This window comes from Callorhinchus milii, unplaced genomic scaffold (genome assembly GCF_018977255.1).
Source record: "Callorhinchus milii isolate IMCB2004 unplaced genomic scaffold, IMCB_Cmil_1.0 Scaffold3, whole genome shotgun sequence".
Taxonomy (NCBI): domain Eukaryota; kingdom Metazoa; phylum Chordata; class Chondrichthyes; order Chimaeriformes; family Callorhinchidae; genus Callorhinchus; species Callorhinchus milii.
Genome location: NW_024704744.1, coordinates 76,496,948 through 76,512,084, shown reverse-complemented (window position 1 = coordinate 76,512,084; position 15,137 = coordinate 76,496,948). Strand labels below are relative to the sequence as shown.

The following is a 15,137-nucleotide window of genomic DNA, read 5'->3' as shown; positions in this document are numbered from 1 at the left end:
GTTAGATGATGTGGCAGAAGCAAAACTGTTTTGGATTTTTGCTCACTCACTGTAAAATTGCCCTCAGTATCCAGTGAAATGTACTAGTAAAAAGAACAGGACAGATTACTTTCCAGCTTACTGAAGACTGACTTAATTGCCATGTTTTGCTTGGAGTATTTAAATATCAATTTTAGTAATTTACAGAATGTTTAATTTAGCGAAATTAGTCATTGACACACTCTAATTTTGTCAACAAGCATGACCAACAAGAGCGGGGAGGAAAAGTCTACAAATTAGTCTGTCCACCCCTTGTATAGTAAATGTGGTTGTTGTGACTTTTTTGGATGTGCAGGCAGGACATGTTGATGCAGCCAGGAAGTCTTATCAATGGACATTGATGTACGCAAATCGGCTTATCACAGCTGTATTGATGAATCAGTATTGATGAAGACTGCAATACAGATCGTCTGGCTCCCAGTTAATGCAGTGCAAATGGGAAGAAAAACTTAAGAGGGTGGCTGATTAGGAAACAACTGCCAGTGAAAAGCCATCATGAGAGCTTTGGAAATCTTTTATAAAGGGGAGAAATCCTAACAAGTGTGCCTGTGAATAGGTGCTTGGGATCAAAAATTGCTCTTTCTGTGACATGGATATGATCAAACAACTACTTAAAGATTACAAGGGCCAAACTCTGGTCGTTATGGGGGAATCTGATCTGTGAGGTGGTACTACAATTGACCTTTTCTCCTGTGTGGTAGAGGGAGCAAAAGAAGTGTGTGTGTGTGTGTGTGTGTGTGTGTTGGAAGGTTCTCCCTGTTGGAAAGATGGGAGGATGTTCTCAAGGGCAGTAATGGGCCTGGTTGAAATGGACTTCCACCTCGCCTAGCAATCCCAACTGGGGAGTCCTGCAATGTAATTGTTAGCAAGCTCGTAAGCAAGCTAGAGGACCCTGCTTTGATTTCCAGGTGGGGCGAAACCTTAGGCAAGTTTCCTTACTCCACGCTCCTCTGTTTACCTAGAATTAAGTAGGAACCCGGTTGTTAGTCGATTGGTGGATCGCTTTCATGGGGTGGTAATCCCTCAAAAAAAATAGGTCACTCAGTCTACGACTGTTTGTAGGACACTGCTGTGTGCAATACTGTCAGTCCACTTTACAGTATATTCTGTGAAGCGCTTTGAGACATCTCAACGATGTGATAAGGCTCTATATCAAATGTAAGGATTATTAGTATTTATTATAACTGATGCTCGCTGTCTGGGTTTATGTGAAGCAGCACCTCAGTTTGCCAGCACCCAGGAACTGTCCCCACGATCCCCACGTGACATTAGAAGTGTGGAGAAAATTAAAATTGTTACATTTGATATAACATCTATCTTCTCAAAGTGCTTTACAGATAACTATTGTCGAGCTGTATATTTATAGGCAGACTCAGTCGTGTACAAAACAAGGTCAACAACAACAACAACAAGATTCCATTTATAAAGCGCCTTTCACGTCAGGAGGACGTGGATATATAACCAATTTATTGGGGAGATTGTTGAGCAGGACTGGTGAATTGCTGGCCACACTTAAACTGGAATTATAAAATAATGTAAAGACAGACAATGTGCAGTTCATAAAACAGGTTATTTGTTTAGCTCACAAACTTTACATTAACTGTTCAATCCATTGTGAAGGAGGAGGAAATAGAACAGGCTGAATGAAGTGTGTAATGAAGTTGATTCCTTTTCAACTGTGCATGGTGTTGTAATGTACCATTGATATAGAGCAAATAATTTTCCCTAGTGCCGCTGCAGCAACACTTCTGATGTCTTTGAGAACAAATGTTTTGTTTGACAGTTGCAGCCTTGTTTTCTGTTCTCTGTAAAGTGGATGATAGCTAGGGTCAGCAACTAAAATACTGTAAGTGGGCTTTGGGTAAATTATTTTTCCTGACACATGCAGAAACCCATCACCACACTTCAGGGTATCCAAATGTGCATGCCATCTATGCAAGCTATCTGGGATGAAACATGCTCTCTCTCCCTGAGGGATCACCCTGCTTAATTCCAGAGAGTTCTGCTTAGAAGAGCAGAGTATTGGGTACCCGAGAGAGTGCACCAGGGTACTGCTGGTGTCTAACCAGCTAAAATTGCAAATTCACACTTTCCAGCAAGCTTTCTGCTGCTTGTCTCGCAAGAACCATCCTACTTGTTAGGGCTTTAACTAACTGAGTTAACAGGAGCCAAGAGGGTAACTTGGAAATAAAGGAAAGAGCATATATAGGTTTTAATAATAGTCCTTGCATTTGATATAGCGTCTTATCACACCTTTGACAGGTCTCAAAGCGCTTCACAAGTAAAGTGAATTGACTATATTTTGTGGGCAAAACACGACAGCCAATGTCCCACAAATAGGCGGGGATTGAGTGACCAATTTTTTTTTGATGGGATGATTACTCCCGTAAAAGTGATCCACGAATTGACTAATAATCGGGTTCCTACTTACTGCTAGATAAACAGAGGCGCATGGAGTAAGGAAACTTGCTCAACTTTTGGTCCTGCCTGGGAATCAAACCCAGGCCCTTCGCTTGAAGGAGAGTGCTTTGATGTAAGATGGATTTAGGGCAATTCATGTGGGCAAAGAAATAACTGGGGAAATTTAAATTTTCTTTTTCAGATGCTCTGTATCAAATCCTGTTTATGAAGACACTCCAAGCTTTTGGATTCGTAGGTAAATATTTGTGTAAAACATTGTTCCTTTCTGTTGAAGTTGATGTGGGTAATGTACTGAGTATAAAACTGGGCCCACTCAGAGCATCCACTCTAGTGTTACATTGAACCAAACATTGACTGCCAGGACAGAAAGGATCAAGGCCTTTGATTGGATAAGCTGACAGTGACGGTCATTATCGTACTTTTCTCTCAATGAATACTATAACAAGTACATTGCTATTGACTCTGAAGGAGACCATTTGTACACATTGGAGCTGAACCCTTACTTTGCTGAATCAGAAAATCATCAATCTTTGTGAATATGGAACTGGTTTCTCATTCACAGTGCTGTCTGCTCTAAAGTTATCATGAAACTAGTTGTCTGTCCTTTTTTTCAGTCAGCTGGTTGTCTGACACATGCAGAAACCCATCACCATGCTTTTAAGAGTATCCAAACCAAGCTACATTTCCATATATCTCACCTACACATGGAAATCCCAGAAATGGAATGTGCACTCTCTTCCTGGAGGGACGCATTCTGCTTACCTCATTTCAGAAAGTATTTGGTATTTGCCCTGTCCTTCAGATGAGACATTAAACCAAGGTTCAGTCTCTCTGCTTAGTTAAAAGAACCAGTGACACTATTTGAAGATTTACTTTTCAACATGGTGTTAGTTAATAAATTGAAGATGATCTCTTCTGATCTCGAGGTGAGAGCATTACCGACCGAGCTGATGAAATAATAATAACCTTTGCATTTGATATATTTGTCGAGACATCTCAAAGCGCTTCACATGAGTTACTATAAATTGTGTATTTGGAAGCGAATGGGTAGCTCATTTACACACAGTAATGTCTCACACACAGTTGTAAAGTGAATAACTAATTTTTGTTTGGAGAATTGTTGGTTAGGACACCAGAGGAAACTCCCTTCTCTTTTTTAGTGGGGCCATGGATCTTTAATGTCCACCTGAATAGGCAGACAAAACCCCAGTTTAAAGTCTCACTTGATGGACAACACCTCTGACAATGTATCACTCTCAACACTGTACTGGAATGTCAGTCTGTTAGTTCAAAATCCCAACTGGCTGACTGCCAGATCATCAGGTTGTTTGCGCAATGTGTAGTAAAAGTTGTTGGCGACCTGAAGAGCCACAGGTCAGGCTAGTTTTTTTTAGCTTGGGAAGCTGACCGGCTTTCTGTGTGCAAGCACAGTGAATGCAGAGGCATTAACCAGTAATTGTGCCCTGTTGTAAAGTGGTTGGGATTTTATGGATCGCTAACTACTGTATTATAAAAGGTTTCTCTACTACATTATCTGTGAACCACAGCTTGAGTTTTGTTTTGTTTGTTTATACTAATATATTTTCTTCCTCTATTGGTTTTATTAGAGGTGGACAACATTCTCATTAGAAATGCAGACTCTTTGGCCTCTCATTCTCACTGAGGCAGGAGCTCTAATACGTGAAATTCCTTATAGTCTAGGTGACCTACAAAGTGACAATTACATGGAGATTTTCAGAGCACAGGCAGCAATCTGAAGATTGCCATAATCGTTTCTCTACTATTTTGATCTCTGTAAGAAAGAACTTGATTTTTTTTGTCATACTGAAGCATCTCAAAGCTCTTTACTGTAATCACTGTCTATTATAGTATATCTCCATGCCTTTGCAGCTGCCCTAATATTATTGAAAATAACAAATTTCCCTCTGTCTGGAAAGGAATGTGCACGCTCCCTGAAGGGACACATCCCGCTTGCCTAATTCCAAGCATATTCGGTGCAGGTTGGTGAGTGCCATTGCCGAGTATGCGTTGCGATACTGCTAAAGTTTAACCAGTTAAAACCACATAACTTGCACTACCTGTCAAGCTTTTTGCTGCTTAACCTAACTCACTGTTAGAGTTTTGTCTTGCAGTATTAATAGGAACCAAAATAAAGAAGAATCCCTGCCCCACTGAGTGGGTTTACCCCTCCATGGACAAGAGAGGCTAGCATCAGCAGTGTCTTAACTATGAACCAAATCCGTCACAGAGGATTGACTTGATTCCCACATTCTGTTGCTAAGCACGTCACCTTACAGCCAGATCAGCTTCAAGAAAATCCCACTTCCCCCACCCCTAGGAGAATTAAAACAAATAATTTTTCTATTTGATGTAGTCTTCTAACATCAAAAACATCTCAAAACGCTTCACAGAGAGTTGCTGTCAAGTATAGTGACTCTATATTTGAAGGCAAATATATGGCCAAATTGCACATAGCAACTATGAAGGGAATTACTAATTTATCTGAAAAGATTACTGGCCAGGAGACCTGGAGAAACTCCTTTTTGTTTCAAAAATGTCACAGAAACTTTAACATCCACTTGAATAAGCAGAAAGGGCATCAGTTTAAAGTCTTATCCAAAGGGTGAGATACAAAGTACTTAATATACTTGCAAAATTGACTCTTTAATTCAATGGTATAAACCACTCTGTCATTGGCAGCTGCAGACAGTTTGATCAATGAAGGAGTTACTGCCAATCAATGGCCTCTGTAACTTTCCCATCTGCCTTTGCAAATTCGCTCTTTTTAATGTCAGCAGCTGATCAATCGCTAGCTCAAAGGCTTATTTTCCTCTCCTGGTATGTGTAGGCAGTACACATGAATTAATGTCCTTTTGACAGTCATCGGCATCAACAGCTATGCTAGCTCCCTGTCCCTGCAGCAGAGTAACGATTTCCTGGTGTGCTATCAATTTTGCAGGTCAGTGCTAGTTGGGTGGATAAGGAGGGGGAGGGATTGTGAAATGTGCTCAGAGCTGCTTCTTTTTATAACTTATTTCATTCCACAAAATGTTTGTGACTCGTCTCATTTGGGTTTGGCAGGTCTTATGGTGGAAACTGAAGCATAGGGGTTCCTGAAAATGAGTCACACACCAACTGCAAGGAAGCCATACCGGAAGGCACCACCCCAGCACCGGGAGATTCGGCATGACCCACCAGTTTTTAGGGATGAGCTAGAAGGGACAGCTGTGCCATCCGAGCAGAGCCAGGTAACTGAGTGCAGAAACGGCAAAGGTCTGGTTCTGACGCACAGGGGATACTGTTATACTGACAAGGTTGATGAAATAGGTGCGAGAGTGCAAAAATGTTCAGGAAAACCAGAAACATTGAACGCTCGCTTCTCTTCTTGCTTATGGTCTCTGGATTCTAGCAGTGAAAGTGACGATAGCCCTTGGTTCAATGGGCTGGATACCAGAAGCCTGTCTGCTGTTGAGTACAGCAGTGAAAGCCTGGGCAAGGTGCCAATTGGACAAGATGCCAGCTGCTCAAGAGCACAAGGTTTGAATAGGTTTAGGAGTAAAAGCAAGGAAACACTCATGATTTTCCTGGGTGAGGAAGGAGATTCCAGACCATCACAGAAAATCATGGATGCAGAGCGTAGTTTAGTCTTTAAAGAACCTGCTGAGATCCTGGGTTTCCGGGGCCTGGGCAGAACACAGGGCCCATTGCCCCGAAAAGGAATTCTAAAGCAGTCAAATATGCTGGGAGTCGAGGTTGAAAATCTCCGGAAGGCCAGGTCAGCTGAGGCGCTAGTCCAGAATAGGTCAGCTCATCTTTCTTCTCAGCAAAAAGAGAAAGGGGACAAGGGCAGAAGGGCTTCTTTTCAGGGTAAGCAGTCAGCAGGAGCACAGAGAATCATAGAGGAGAAACTTAAGTTTTCAAAGTTTCTGGATGAGATCACTTATCGAGTACTGAGTCCGTGCAACCTTCAGTCATTAAGAGCTGCGAAAGGCAAAGGGTTAGTGAATAATCAGTGCTCACTGGGGGCAAACCAAGACATTGGTCTCCAGTCCAGAGACTGCCAGGGAGAAATGCAAGAGGCTAAGAGAGATGGGTTGGCCAGAGGGTTGGGGGTAAATCGAGATCTGTCTGAGTGGAAGAAGAGAAACTGTATGGAAATTGGGTTTCGATCCAGGAAGGGGTTCCAGGAGATGAAGCGAGATGCAACTCCCAAAATGGTTAGAAAGCAAAGCCTAGTAAAAAAGAATAGTATTGAGAAGTATTCTAATGCAGAGAGAGAGGTGATAGACGTGCGGAGAGAAGCTATGGAGCAATATCCTAAGTGTACAGGGGAGCGAGTCAAAACAGGAAAAGATAGAGAGAAAAAAAGAACCCGGTTGTGGAGAGAGGATAATGAGGAAGGATATGCAGTGGATGAAAAGGGTGCACATGAAGTGTGGCCTCAGTATCTTGAAGCTGGAGACAGCCAGAAGGATGTTCTCGACAAATGTCGAGCTTCCCTAAATCCAGCTCTGGATTCAGATCAGGATACACATTTGGCTGCCCTGCAAATGGCATCTATCATCATTGGTCTGCAGAAGAAGGTAAGGTAACTATCAAAACATAACAGTTCAGCTAGTGTGTAAAGTATATGGTAATGGCACCAGACACTTTGAGAACCTACTTTGTACTTGTCACTTATATGCACTGGATTCTGTTCACCAAATTGTATTGTGTTATTAGGTCGGATAGATAAGCGTTACAGAATAATTCAAATTGGAGACAAGTGTGATAAGGGTTCTATCTTTGCCGGCTTTAAAAGCCTGTTCTTAGAAAGCAATTAGCTATGAAAGGCTACAAAATGTAAGCAACCGCCTTTTATGTGTGATGTTGTGATATGACTGAGACGTTCTGCATACAAAAGACATCTTGTGGTGGTTGATAGGTGCTGCAAGAAAAATCTGCATCTTTAAAATGTTAACATCTGTCCCCTCCACTCCACAATTGGCAGCCATGCTTTCATCCACTACTCCCAGAATCTCTGGAACTCTTTGCCTCAATTTTTCTGTCTTGCCTCCTCTTTCCCTGTCTTCAAATCACACCTGAAGACTTCTAATTAACCATGCCTTTGATCATTCTCCCCCCCCCCCCCCCCCCCCCCCCCCCCCCCCCGTCTTTCCAGTTCAGCATCAAGCTATACCGTTGCTAATATCTCCGAGATGCTCCCCCCCCCCAAGGCCACAATATAAATGCAAGTTGCTTTTGTTGCTTACGATATTAGTGCAGGTGTTTGAGCATATGCCCTACAAGGAAATATTCATTCATGCGCAGATTTTAGTTTGAAGCTATTCAATAAAAAATTGTTCACTGCTGCGCAATGAAAGATGAAAAATGTGGGATATAAAGCTGCTTCAATGTATAATCTGGGCAAACGTAATCACTGAGTAGAAAGCAGCTCAAGCTTTGATTAGACGCAGTGTAATGGCTGGAGAGATTATTTTTCTGTTCACTTTTAAGGCTCTGGACTGAACTAACGTATAATGTTTCCCTGATTAGACCAAGGGCTTTATGTAGTGGTTGCTGAAATTGAATTTTGTCTTGTTTGATTAGAAATTTAGTTTCCTCGGCAAAGGCAGTCCTGGTCAAAGCCACAAATAATATCCACTCTGTCTGCAACCTTGTCTTCTTTACACTTTAGACATTGTTGACCACTCCACTCTTTTCCATTGTACCTGCTCCCCAGTACATTTCAATGGCTCTGCACCTCCCTGGTTTCACTGTTTCACACTCTAGTGACTTCCCTAAAAGCTTCTCCTGTCCCTGTATGGTCATGTGTGGTGTTCCTCAGGGGTTTATTCCTTGGTGCTCTCCTTTTCAACAGGTAAATGATCTATGTCCATATGTATCACAATGATGCCCAATTCTCCCCAGGAAAGCTTGCCAGAAAAGTAAATTGATTGTTCTTTGACAACTTATGCTTCAACTGTTTATTCATTTGATTTCTTATTGTTTCAAAGTTTTTTTTTGCCATCTGATGTTAATCAGACTTGAAACAATCTTTAATATTTTCTGGTTGTATTGAATTTTCCAGTCCTTGGGTATCTTTCCTGAATTTAGCAAAATTATAGATTATTCGGTTGAAATTTGTTTCATTAGGGTCAGTATAAAATGAAACCACTCTGTGCTTGGAAAATGCAGGACAACCTAAAGTTTTTGAATACCCTCATTATTTTGTGCTAATAATCATAATCGTTGCATCTGATATAACGCCTCATCACGTCTTCCAGATGTCTCAAAACGCTTCACATAATATAATGTAAAGTGCAGTGACTGTGTGTTTTGTGGGCGAAACGCGGCAGCCAATTGCGCACAGCAGTGTCCCACAAAATATCAAAGTAATGAAGGTATTTACGAATCATTCATTCTAGATGTGGAATCCAGGACTTTTAAATGAGTGCAATAAAGAATCTAGAAAAAATATCTGGAAAGAGATTATGAGAATATGGAATGGACTGTCTCAGAGGGGTCAAAATTCCAAGTCAATTTAAGCATTCAATCGAGAGAAATCCTGGTAAATAAGGATATTAAGGAATTTGGATAAAAAAGATGGGGAAATGGAATTAGTTGTTGGGAGACTTAACTGTGGAACAGGCTGGCCTCCTATTTCCATCATGTGAAAGTCTGTTTTAACTATTGAAGTAATGGTACTGATTGCAGGATATACAAACCAATCTGATAGCCATCTCTCTCTTTTCTTCCCAGGAACCATTATCCGATGGAGACCTAATTAAGTAAGTGCTTTCCTATTGCCGTTATAAGACGCACTAATGGAAAGATATGTAGTAGTGGAGAGCAAGCGTGGAAATTAAACCAGCGGAGCAGCTATCGCAGCACAGATACATTGTGTTGAATTGTCTCCTCCTGTGTAGAGATTTCTGTGTTTTAATTTATTTGAACATAAGAAGAATATAAGAACATAAGAACTAGGAGCAGGAGTAGGCCATTCGGCCCCTCTAGCCTGCCCCGCCATTCAATAAGATCATGGCTGATCTCCACCTAGCTGCCTTATCCCCATATCCCTTAATCCCTTTATCCACAAGAAATCTATCAATCTCAGTCTTGAATATGTTCAAGGACTGAGCATTTACAGCCCTTTGGGGTAGAGAATTCCATAAATTCACTACCCTCTGAGTGAAGGAGATTTTCCTCAACTCAGTGCAAAAGGGCTTACCCCTAATTTTAAGACTGTGACCCCTGGTTATAGTTTCTCCAACCAGGGGAAAAAGTCTCCCACCATCTACTCTGTCGTGCCCTTTAATAATCTTATAGGTCTCTATAAGATCACCTCTCATTCTATATTCTAGAGAATATAGACCTAAATTGCTCAACCTATCCTCAAAGCTCATCTCCCTCTTCCCTGGTACCAACCTAGTGAATACGTTGTACCCCCTCCAAGGCGAGTACATCCTTTCTTAAATAGGGAGACGAAAACTGCACACAATACTCTAGGTGCAGCCTCGCCAGGGCCCTGTACAGTTGCAGCAAGACTTCCCTACTCTTATATTCTAACCCTTTTGTAACATACCGTTAGCCTTCCTCATTGCTTGCTGTACCTGCAAACTATCTTTTTGTAACTGGTGTACAAGGATACCCAAGTCCCTCTGAACGCTAACACTATCTAGTCTCTCCCCTTCTAAAAAATAATCTGCTCTACTGTTTTTGCCACCTAGGTGGATGACCTCACACTTCCCTATATTATACTTCATCTGTGTCTGAAAAGATATAGTACAGGATTTACCTTTGTACATGTACAATATTTATATTTAAACCTGATCGTGGTCAAAAATTAGTTCCAGATTTTCTCTGCGCTAAATTGTTTTCTTCTGATGAGTCTGTCTGCCTATGAAGTGACAGATGTTATTCTGACTGGTATGCCTTTCATAGTTCATTGTTCCCCGACCACTGCATCTCTGCTTCTCTGATGAGTCTCATACAAAATCTGCCTTTTGTTTATGTCTAAAGCATCCTGAGCCAACATCTCTGCTCATAACTTCTGTAAGGCCAATATTAGAGCTGCTAAACATAACTTTATTAAAAAGAAATGTCAACTTGTCTCAGTCGCACTCTTACCTCTGCGTCAGAAGGGTTGGGTTCAAGCTCCATGTTGGAACTTGAGCTCATACAGTTCAGTGAAAGCTGCTGAAAGTTCTGTTAAACTAAGGTTCTGTTTGTGGGTGTTAAAGATCTTGTAACACAATTGGAAAAGAGAAGAGTTTCTTCCAGTGGACAATAAATTGGACAGAAGGGACTTCAGTTTTACATCTCATTTGAAGGGCAACACCTTAGACAGTACTGAACCATGTCAGCTTAGGCTGACCCACAACCTCCCGATCAAAGGCAAGAGTGCTACTAATTGAGCTAACCTGCCACCTAAAAAAAAATCCAGGACGTGAGTGAGCAATGTGCAGCGATGGTCTTATGAAAGGTGAGCCACAAATCATTCTGAGCTCCAAACTAGTAATAGCAAATGTCCAATTTTTGATTACCGTGAAAACCAATGGTATGTTGGTTCTAGCTGGTCAAGCAACAGGAAGTTTGCCAATGACAAGTTGTGCAGTTTTAGTTGAATGAACTGCAGCATACCCCAATGCTCGCTTTGGCTCTTATCAGGCTGTGCCTAAACTCACTGGAATCAATTAAACTGGGCTCTCTTTTAGAAGAGAGTGCACACTCTATACTGAACAAACAGAAATGTTTCATGTAGATGTGGAGCCCTTAGTAATTTAGCTTAGATAATCTTGAGCAAGGTGATTGGTTTCTGTGAGAAACGATTGGTCTGACCAAAAAACACAAATGTATGCCTAAGTAAAGGGAGATTGCTGTTGGGAGACCCACACAACATTGCCCTTGATTCAGCGGATGGTATGGGGAGGAGAGTAAGGCTGGAAAAATTTATGTAGCTTGAGAGGAAAAAGACTGTGGTTGGATTTAAAAGTCAGAACAAGGATTTTAAAATTGATTTGTTGAGGTTTTGAGAACCATTGAGGCACCATTCAGGAAAGAATTCCTTGGTAACAAGCACGTGGTCTGAGCTGCAGTTGATAATTGGTAGTGAGGTTATGTTAACTCACTGTTACTTTAATTTTTCATTAAAGTAATAGTGAGTTAACACAACCTCACTTTTCTCCTATATCTTATTGCAGTTCTTTATAAACTCTTTAATAGGATTGCTGCCTTGGGCCCATCTTTCAATTTGGTGATGCTTGTAAACTACTCTTTTCAGTCTATACTGGTGCTATCTTTCAGATGTTGCTCTTCATTTCCCTATAATACGAAAGGCTTTATTGTGCTTGAATCTCTTTTTGCTAATTTGAAACTGGATCTTAAACAAGGGCATATTCCCGAGTGCTTTCCAGTGCCCAGCATCGGAAACTAGCCATACTGGCCTGCATGTGGATCTGCGTTCCACAGGTGATTGTGCCACCTGATCCCTGTTAATTTGATATGAGTAGCAATTCATTTGCTACTCAAGAGAAACTGAATTATTAAGGGTGTTCTTTTGTATATAGGGCTGACTTCATCAGATCCTTTTTCTTGAACTCCATCTGGCAGGCTGAGTTTTTCTGAAACACCAGATAGCTCTTGGTTATAAAGTGTGTAATACAAGACCTCAGCATGAAATATTCAGATGCTGAGCCCGCTCTGCTTTCATAGCAAGAGGCAGACAACATCATTTCTTAATGTTGGTGTTGGATATCTGCAAATAATAGGATTATATAAATGTCAAATTTAAAGAACCTGAGCTTAAAGTTGAAACGTCAGTAAGGACCAGTGACCTGGGCTTCATGATGGGTCCTGTTGGCTCTAAGCACTAAATTGCACTAGGGCTCTTTTTTTTTATGGGGCAATTACTGTATAACAAAACTAATCAAAGTAAAATTTAGCAACACAAGAGCAGAAGTAGGCCAAGTTGGCCACCGGCATAGACCAGTTGTGCTGAATGTCCTGTTTCTGTGCTGTATGTTCTAATGTATTTCTAATTAGCCTGTTAATCCAATTTTGCCATTAAAACTATGGCAACCCTTCGTTCCATTTCTCCACTGTTTCTCTGTATTCTTTAATATAGTTAGTTACCGATTATCTATCTTCTTCTTGTATTCATCAATTGATTCCCTATGAAATGGATAACTAGAGTTGGTCCCTCTTCATTGTTCTACCGGGGGGAGGGAGGTAGCATCACTAGAAGACTGGTCTGCGTACATCTAGAGAACTTACCACTGCTGCCAACAATGCAAGCGTTGGAGTCAGATGTGAGTGTATATCTTTTCTGTCCATGCGCAGACTCTGGTAGGCTCTTATATACAGTCTGCCTATAAAGCCTGTTTTATATGTTTTGACATTCTGAACATCTGATCAGGGCTCCCTCTGCCTCCTTGTCCTCCTCGACTTCTCTGCCGCCTTCGACACTGTCGAGCATTCCATCCTCATACACCACTTCTCCACTTTTCTCAATCTTCACGGATCTGCCCTTGCCTGGTTCGATTCCTATCTCTCACCGTCTCCACTTTGTTGCTTCTAATGGTTTCTCCTCCAGCCCCCGCACTGTCGACTGGCGTCCCCCAGGGCTCTGTCCTTGGTCCTCTCCTCTTTAATATCTACAAGCTCCCCCTTGGCGACATCATCTGCAGACATGTATGCGGATGACACCCAACTCTTATCTTTCTGCCTCCACCCTCAACTCCAGGACCACTGCTGTCCTGACAGACTGCCTGTTGGACATCAAGTCCTGGATGAGAGCAAATTTCCTACAGTTGAATGTGAACAAGACTGAGGCCCTCCTGATTGGCTCACACCAGTGCCTCAGGCTCTGGCAACATCAACCTCCATGGTTGCACACTTCAACTCACCAAACCAGTCAGGAACCTCGGTGTCTTGTTCGACCCTCAATTGTCTTCCCCACATCCAAGCTAAGACCCGCTCTGCCTTTCCTCACCTCCGTAACATCGCCCGACTCTGCCACTACCTCAGGCCGCTGAAACTTTTGTTCATGCTTCGACTATGTAAACGCCCTCCTTGTCGGCCTTCCCAACTCCTCCCTCCACAGGCTGCAGATAATCTAGAACTCTGCAGCCCGTGTCCTCTCCCGCACCAAACTCCGTGCCCCCATCTCCCCCGACTCCATTGGCTCCCTATCCTTCAGAGGATCCAATTCAAGTTCCTGGTCCTCACCTACAAAGCCCTCAATGGCCTCGCCCTACCCTACCTCTGTGACCTCCTAACTCCCTACCAATCCGCCCGTTCCCTCGGCTCAGCTAGCTCCAGCCTGCTCCACGTCCCACCATTGATGGGAGAAACTTCAGCCACTCGGCCCCCAATCTCTGGAATTCCATCCCCCAGTCACTCCGCCTCACCCCCTCCTTAGCCTCCTTCAAGTTCTGCCTCAAAACCCTCCTCTTCGACCATAACATCGGTCACCCCCCTTCCCCTCCCCTCCCTTCTGCCCCCTGACCCCAGTTCGGTTCTGAAATGCTGTACACTGTGCGCCTTGGGACGTCCTCCCGACGTGAAAGGCGCTATACAAATGTAATCTTGTTGTTGTTGTTTTCTTTTTTGTGAAAAACATTCATTTCTCCTCAAACATTCTGTCAAGCTTGAATTGATTCCAAGAGTTAACAGATTTCTTGTGAGGCTTTTCTAACAAATCATCTTACACACTCTTCCTCTCTCATACAAAAACACAAGTTTGGCATCACCTAATCACTTGACCATTTACTAGCTCTCTTTATACTATCCATTCTGTACTGAGATTTTGCTGTGTTAGAGCATTTACAGAAGTTAAATAATCATTGCAATTTTTAACCAAAATGAGACAGATAGGGTTCAGAATATATGTACATTTGCAGCAATCTCCAGTAAATTGCCAAACTGCTGATGGATCATGTGTATTCTGTTGATGTTGATGCAACTATCTAATTTGTTAACTGGCTGGAGGAGGTGCTTAGCTACAGATCTATTATATCACCAATTATCTGGCAAAGCTGACGTAAAATTTTTATTTTGTTTTTTGACTTTGAGCTGCAGACTCTTAAGATATTATTAATAATAATCTTTGCATTTTGTATAGAGTCTTATCACGTCATTGAGATGTCCCAAAGTGCTTCACAGAATATACAATACAAAATTACATTTGTATAGCGCCGTTCACGTCGGGAGGCAGTCCCAAGGCGCTGGACAGTCAGGGATTCGGACCCGAGCTGGGGGTCAGGATTGGGGAGGGTTGAACACAGGGAGGGTAGGAAAATGGCTGAAGGCTCGGTCGAAGAGGAGGATTTTGAGACATACCTTGAAGAAGGCAAGGTAGGGAGAGAGGCGAAGGGAATGTGGGATGGAGTTCCATAGGGTGGGTGCGGAAAGGCTGAAGGTGGGGTGGGACGTGGAGCAGGCCGGAGCCTGCTGAGCGTCGGAAGTGGACAGATTGATATGGGGTCAGCAGTTCACAGAGGTAGGGAGAAACAAGCCTGTGGAGGATGAGGATTTTGAATTCTGAATATACTATTAAGTGAATTGACTATATTTTGTGGGCAATACACGGCAGCCAATTGTGCACAGCAGTGTCCCACAAACAGTCGTGGATTAAGTGACCAAATTACTATTATTTATTTATTTTGGAGGGATTATTACCCCCAGAAAGCGATCCA

The 15,137-nt window shown here is 42.3% G+C and overlaps 1 protein-coding gene across 4 annotated transcripts in view; it reads left to right on the top strand.

Moving 5' to 3' along the window:
- Positions 1-15,137, top strand: part of tjap1 (tight junction associated protein 1 (peripheral)) — a 68,395-nt gene that overhangs the window by 35,559 nt on the left and 17,699 nt on the right. For 3 of the 4 annotated variants that reach the window (XM_007898237.2, XM_007898238.2, XM_042333236.1), the window contains 3 exons: positions 2,642-2,695; positions 5,542-5,708; positions 9,202-9,230. In XM_007898237.2, the coding sequence (XP_007896428.1) occupies positions 5,580-5,708; positions 9,202-9,230 (158 nt within the window). In that variant the 5' untranslated portion in view covers positions 2,642-2,695; positions 5,542-5,579. Of the gene's footprint in view, positions 1-2,641; positions 2,696-5,541; positions 5,709-5,873; positions 7,044-9,201; positions 9,231-15,137 lie in introns of those variants that run through there. The other variant, XM_042333234.1, reaches the window with a different exon arrangement.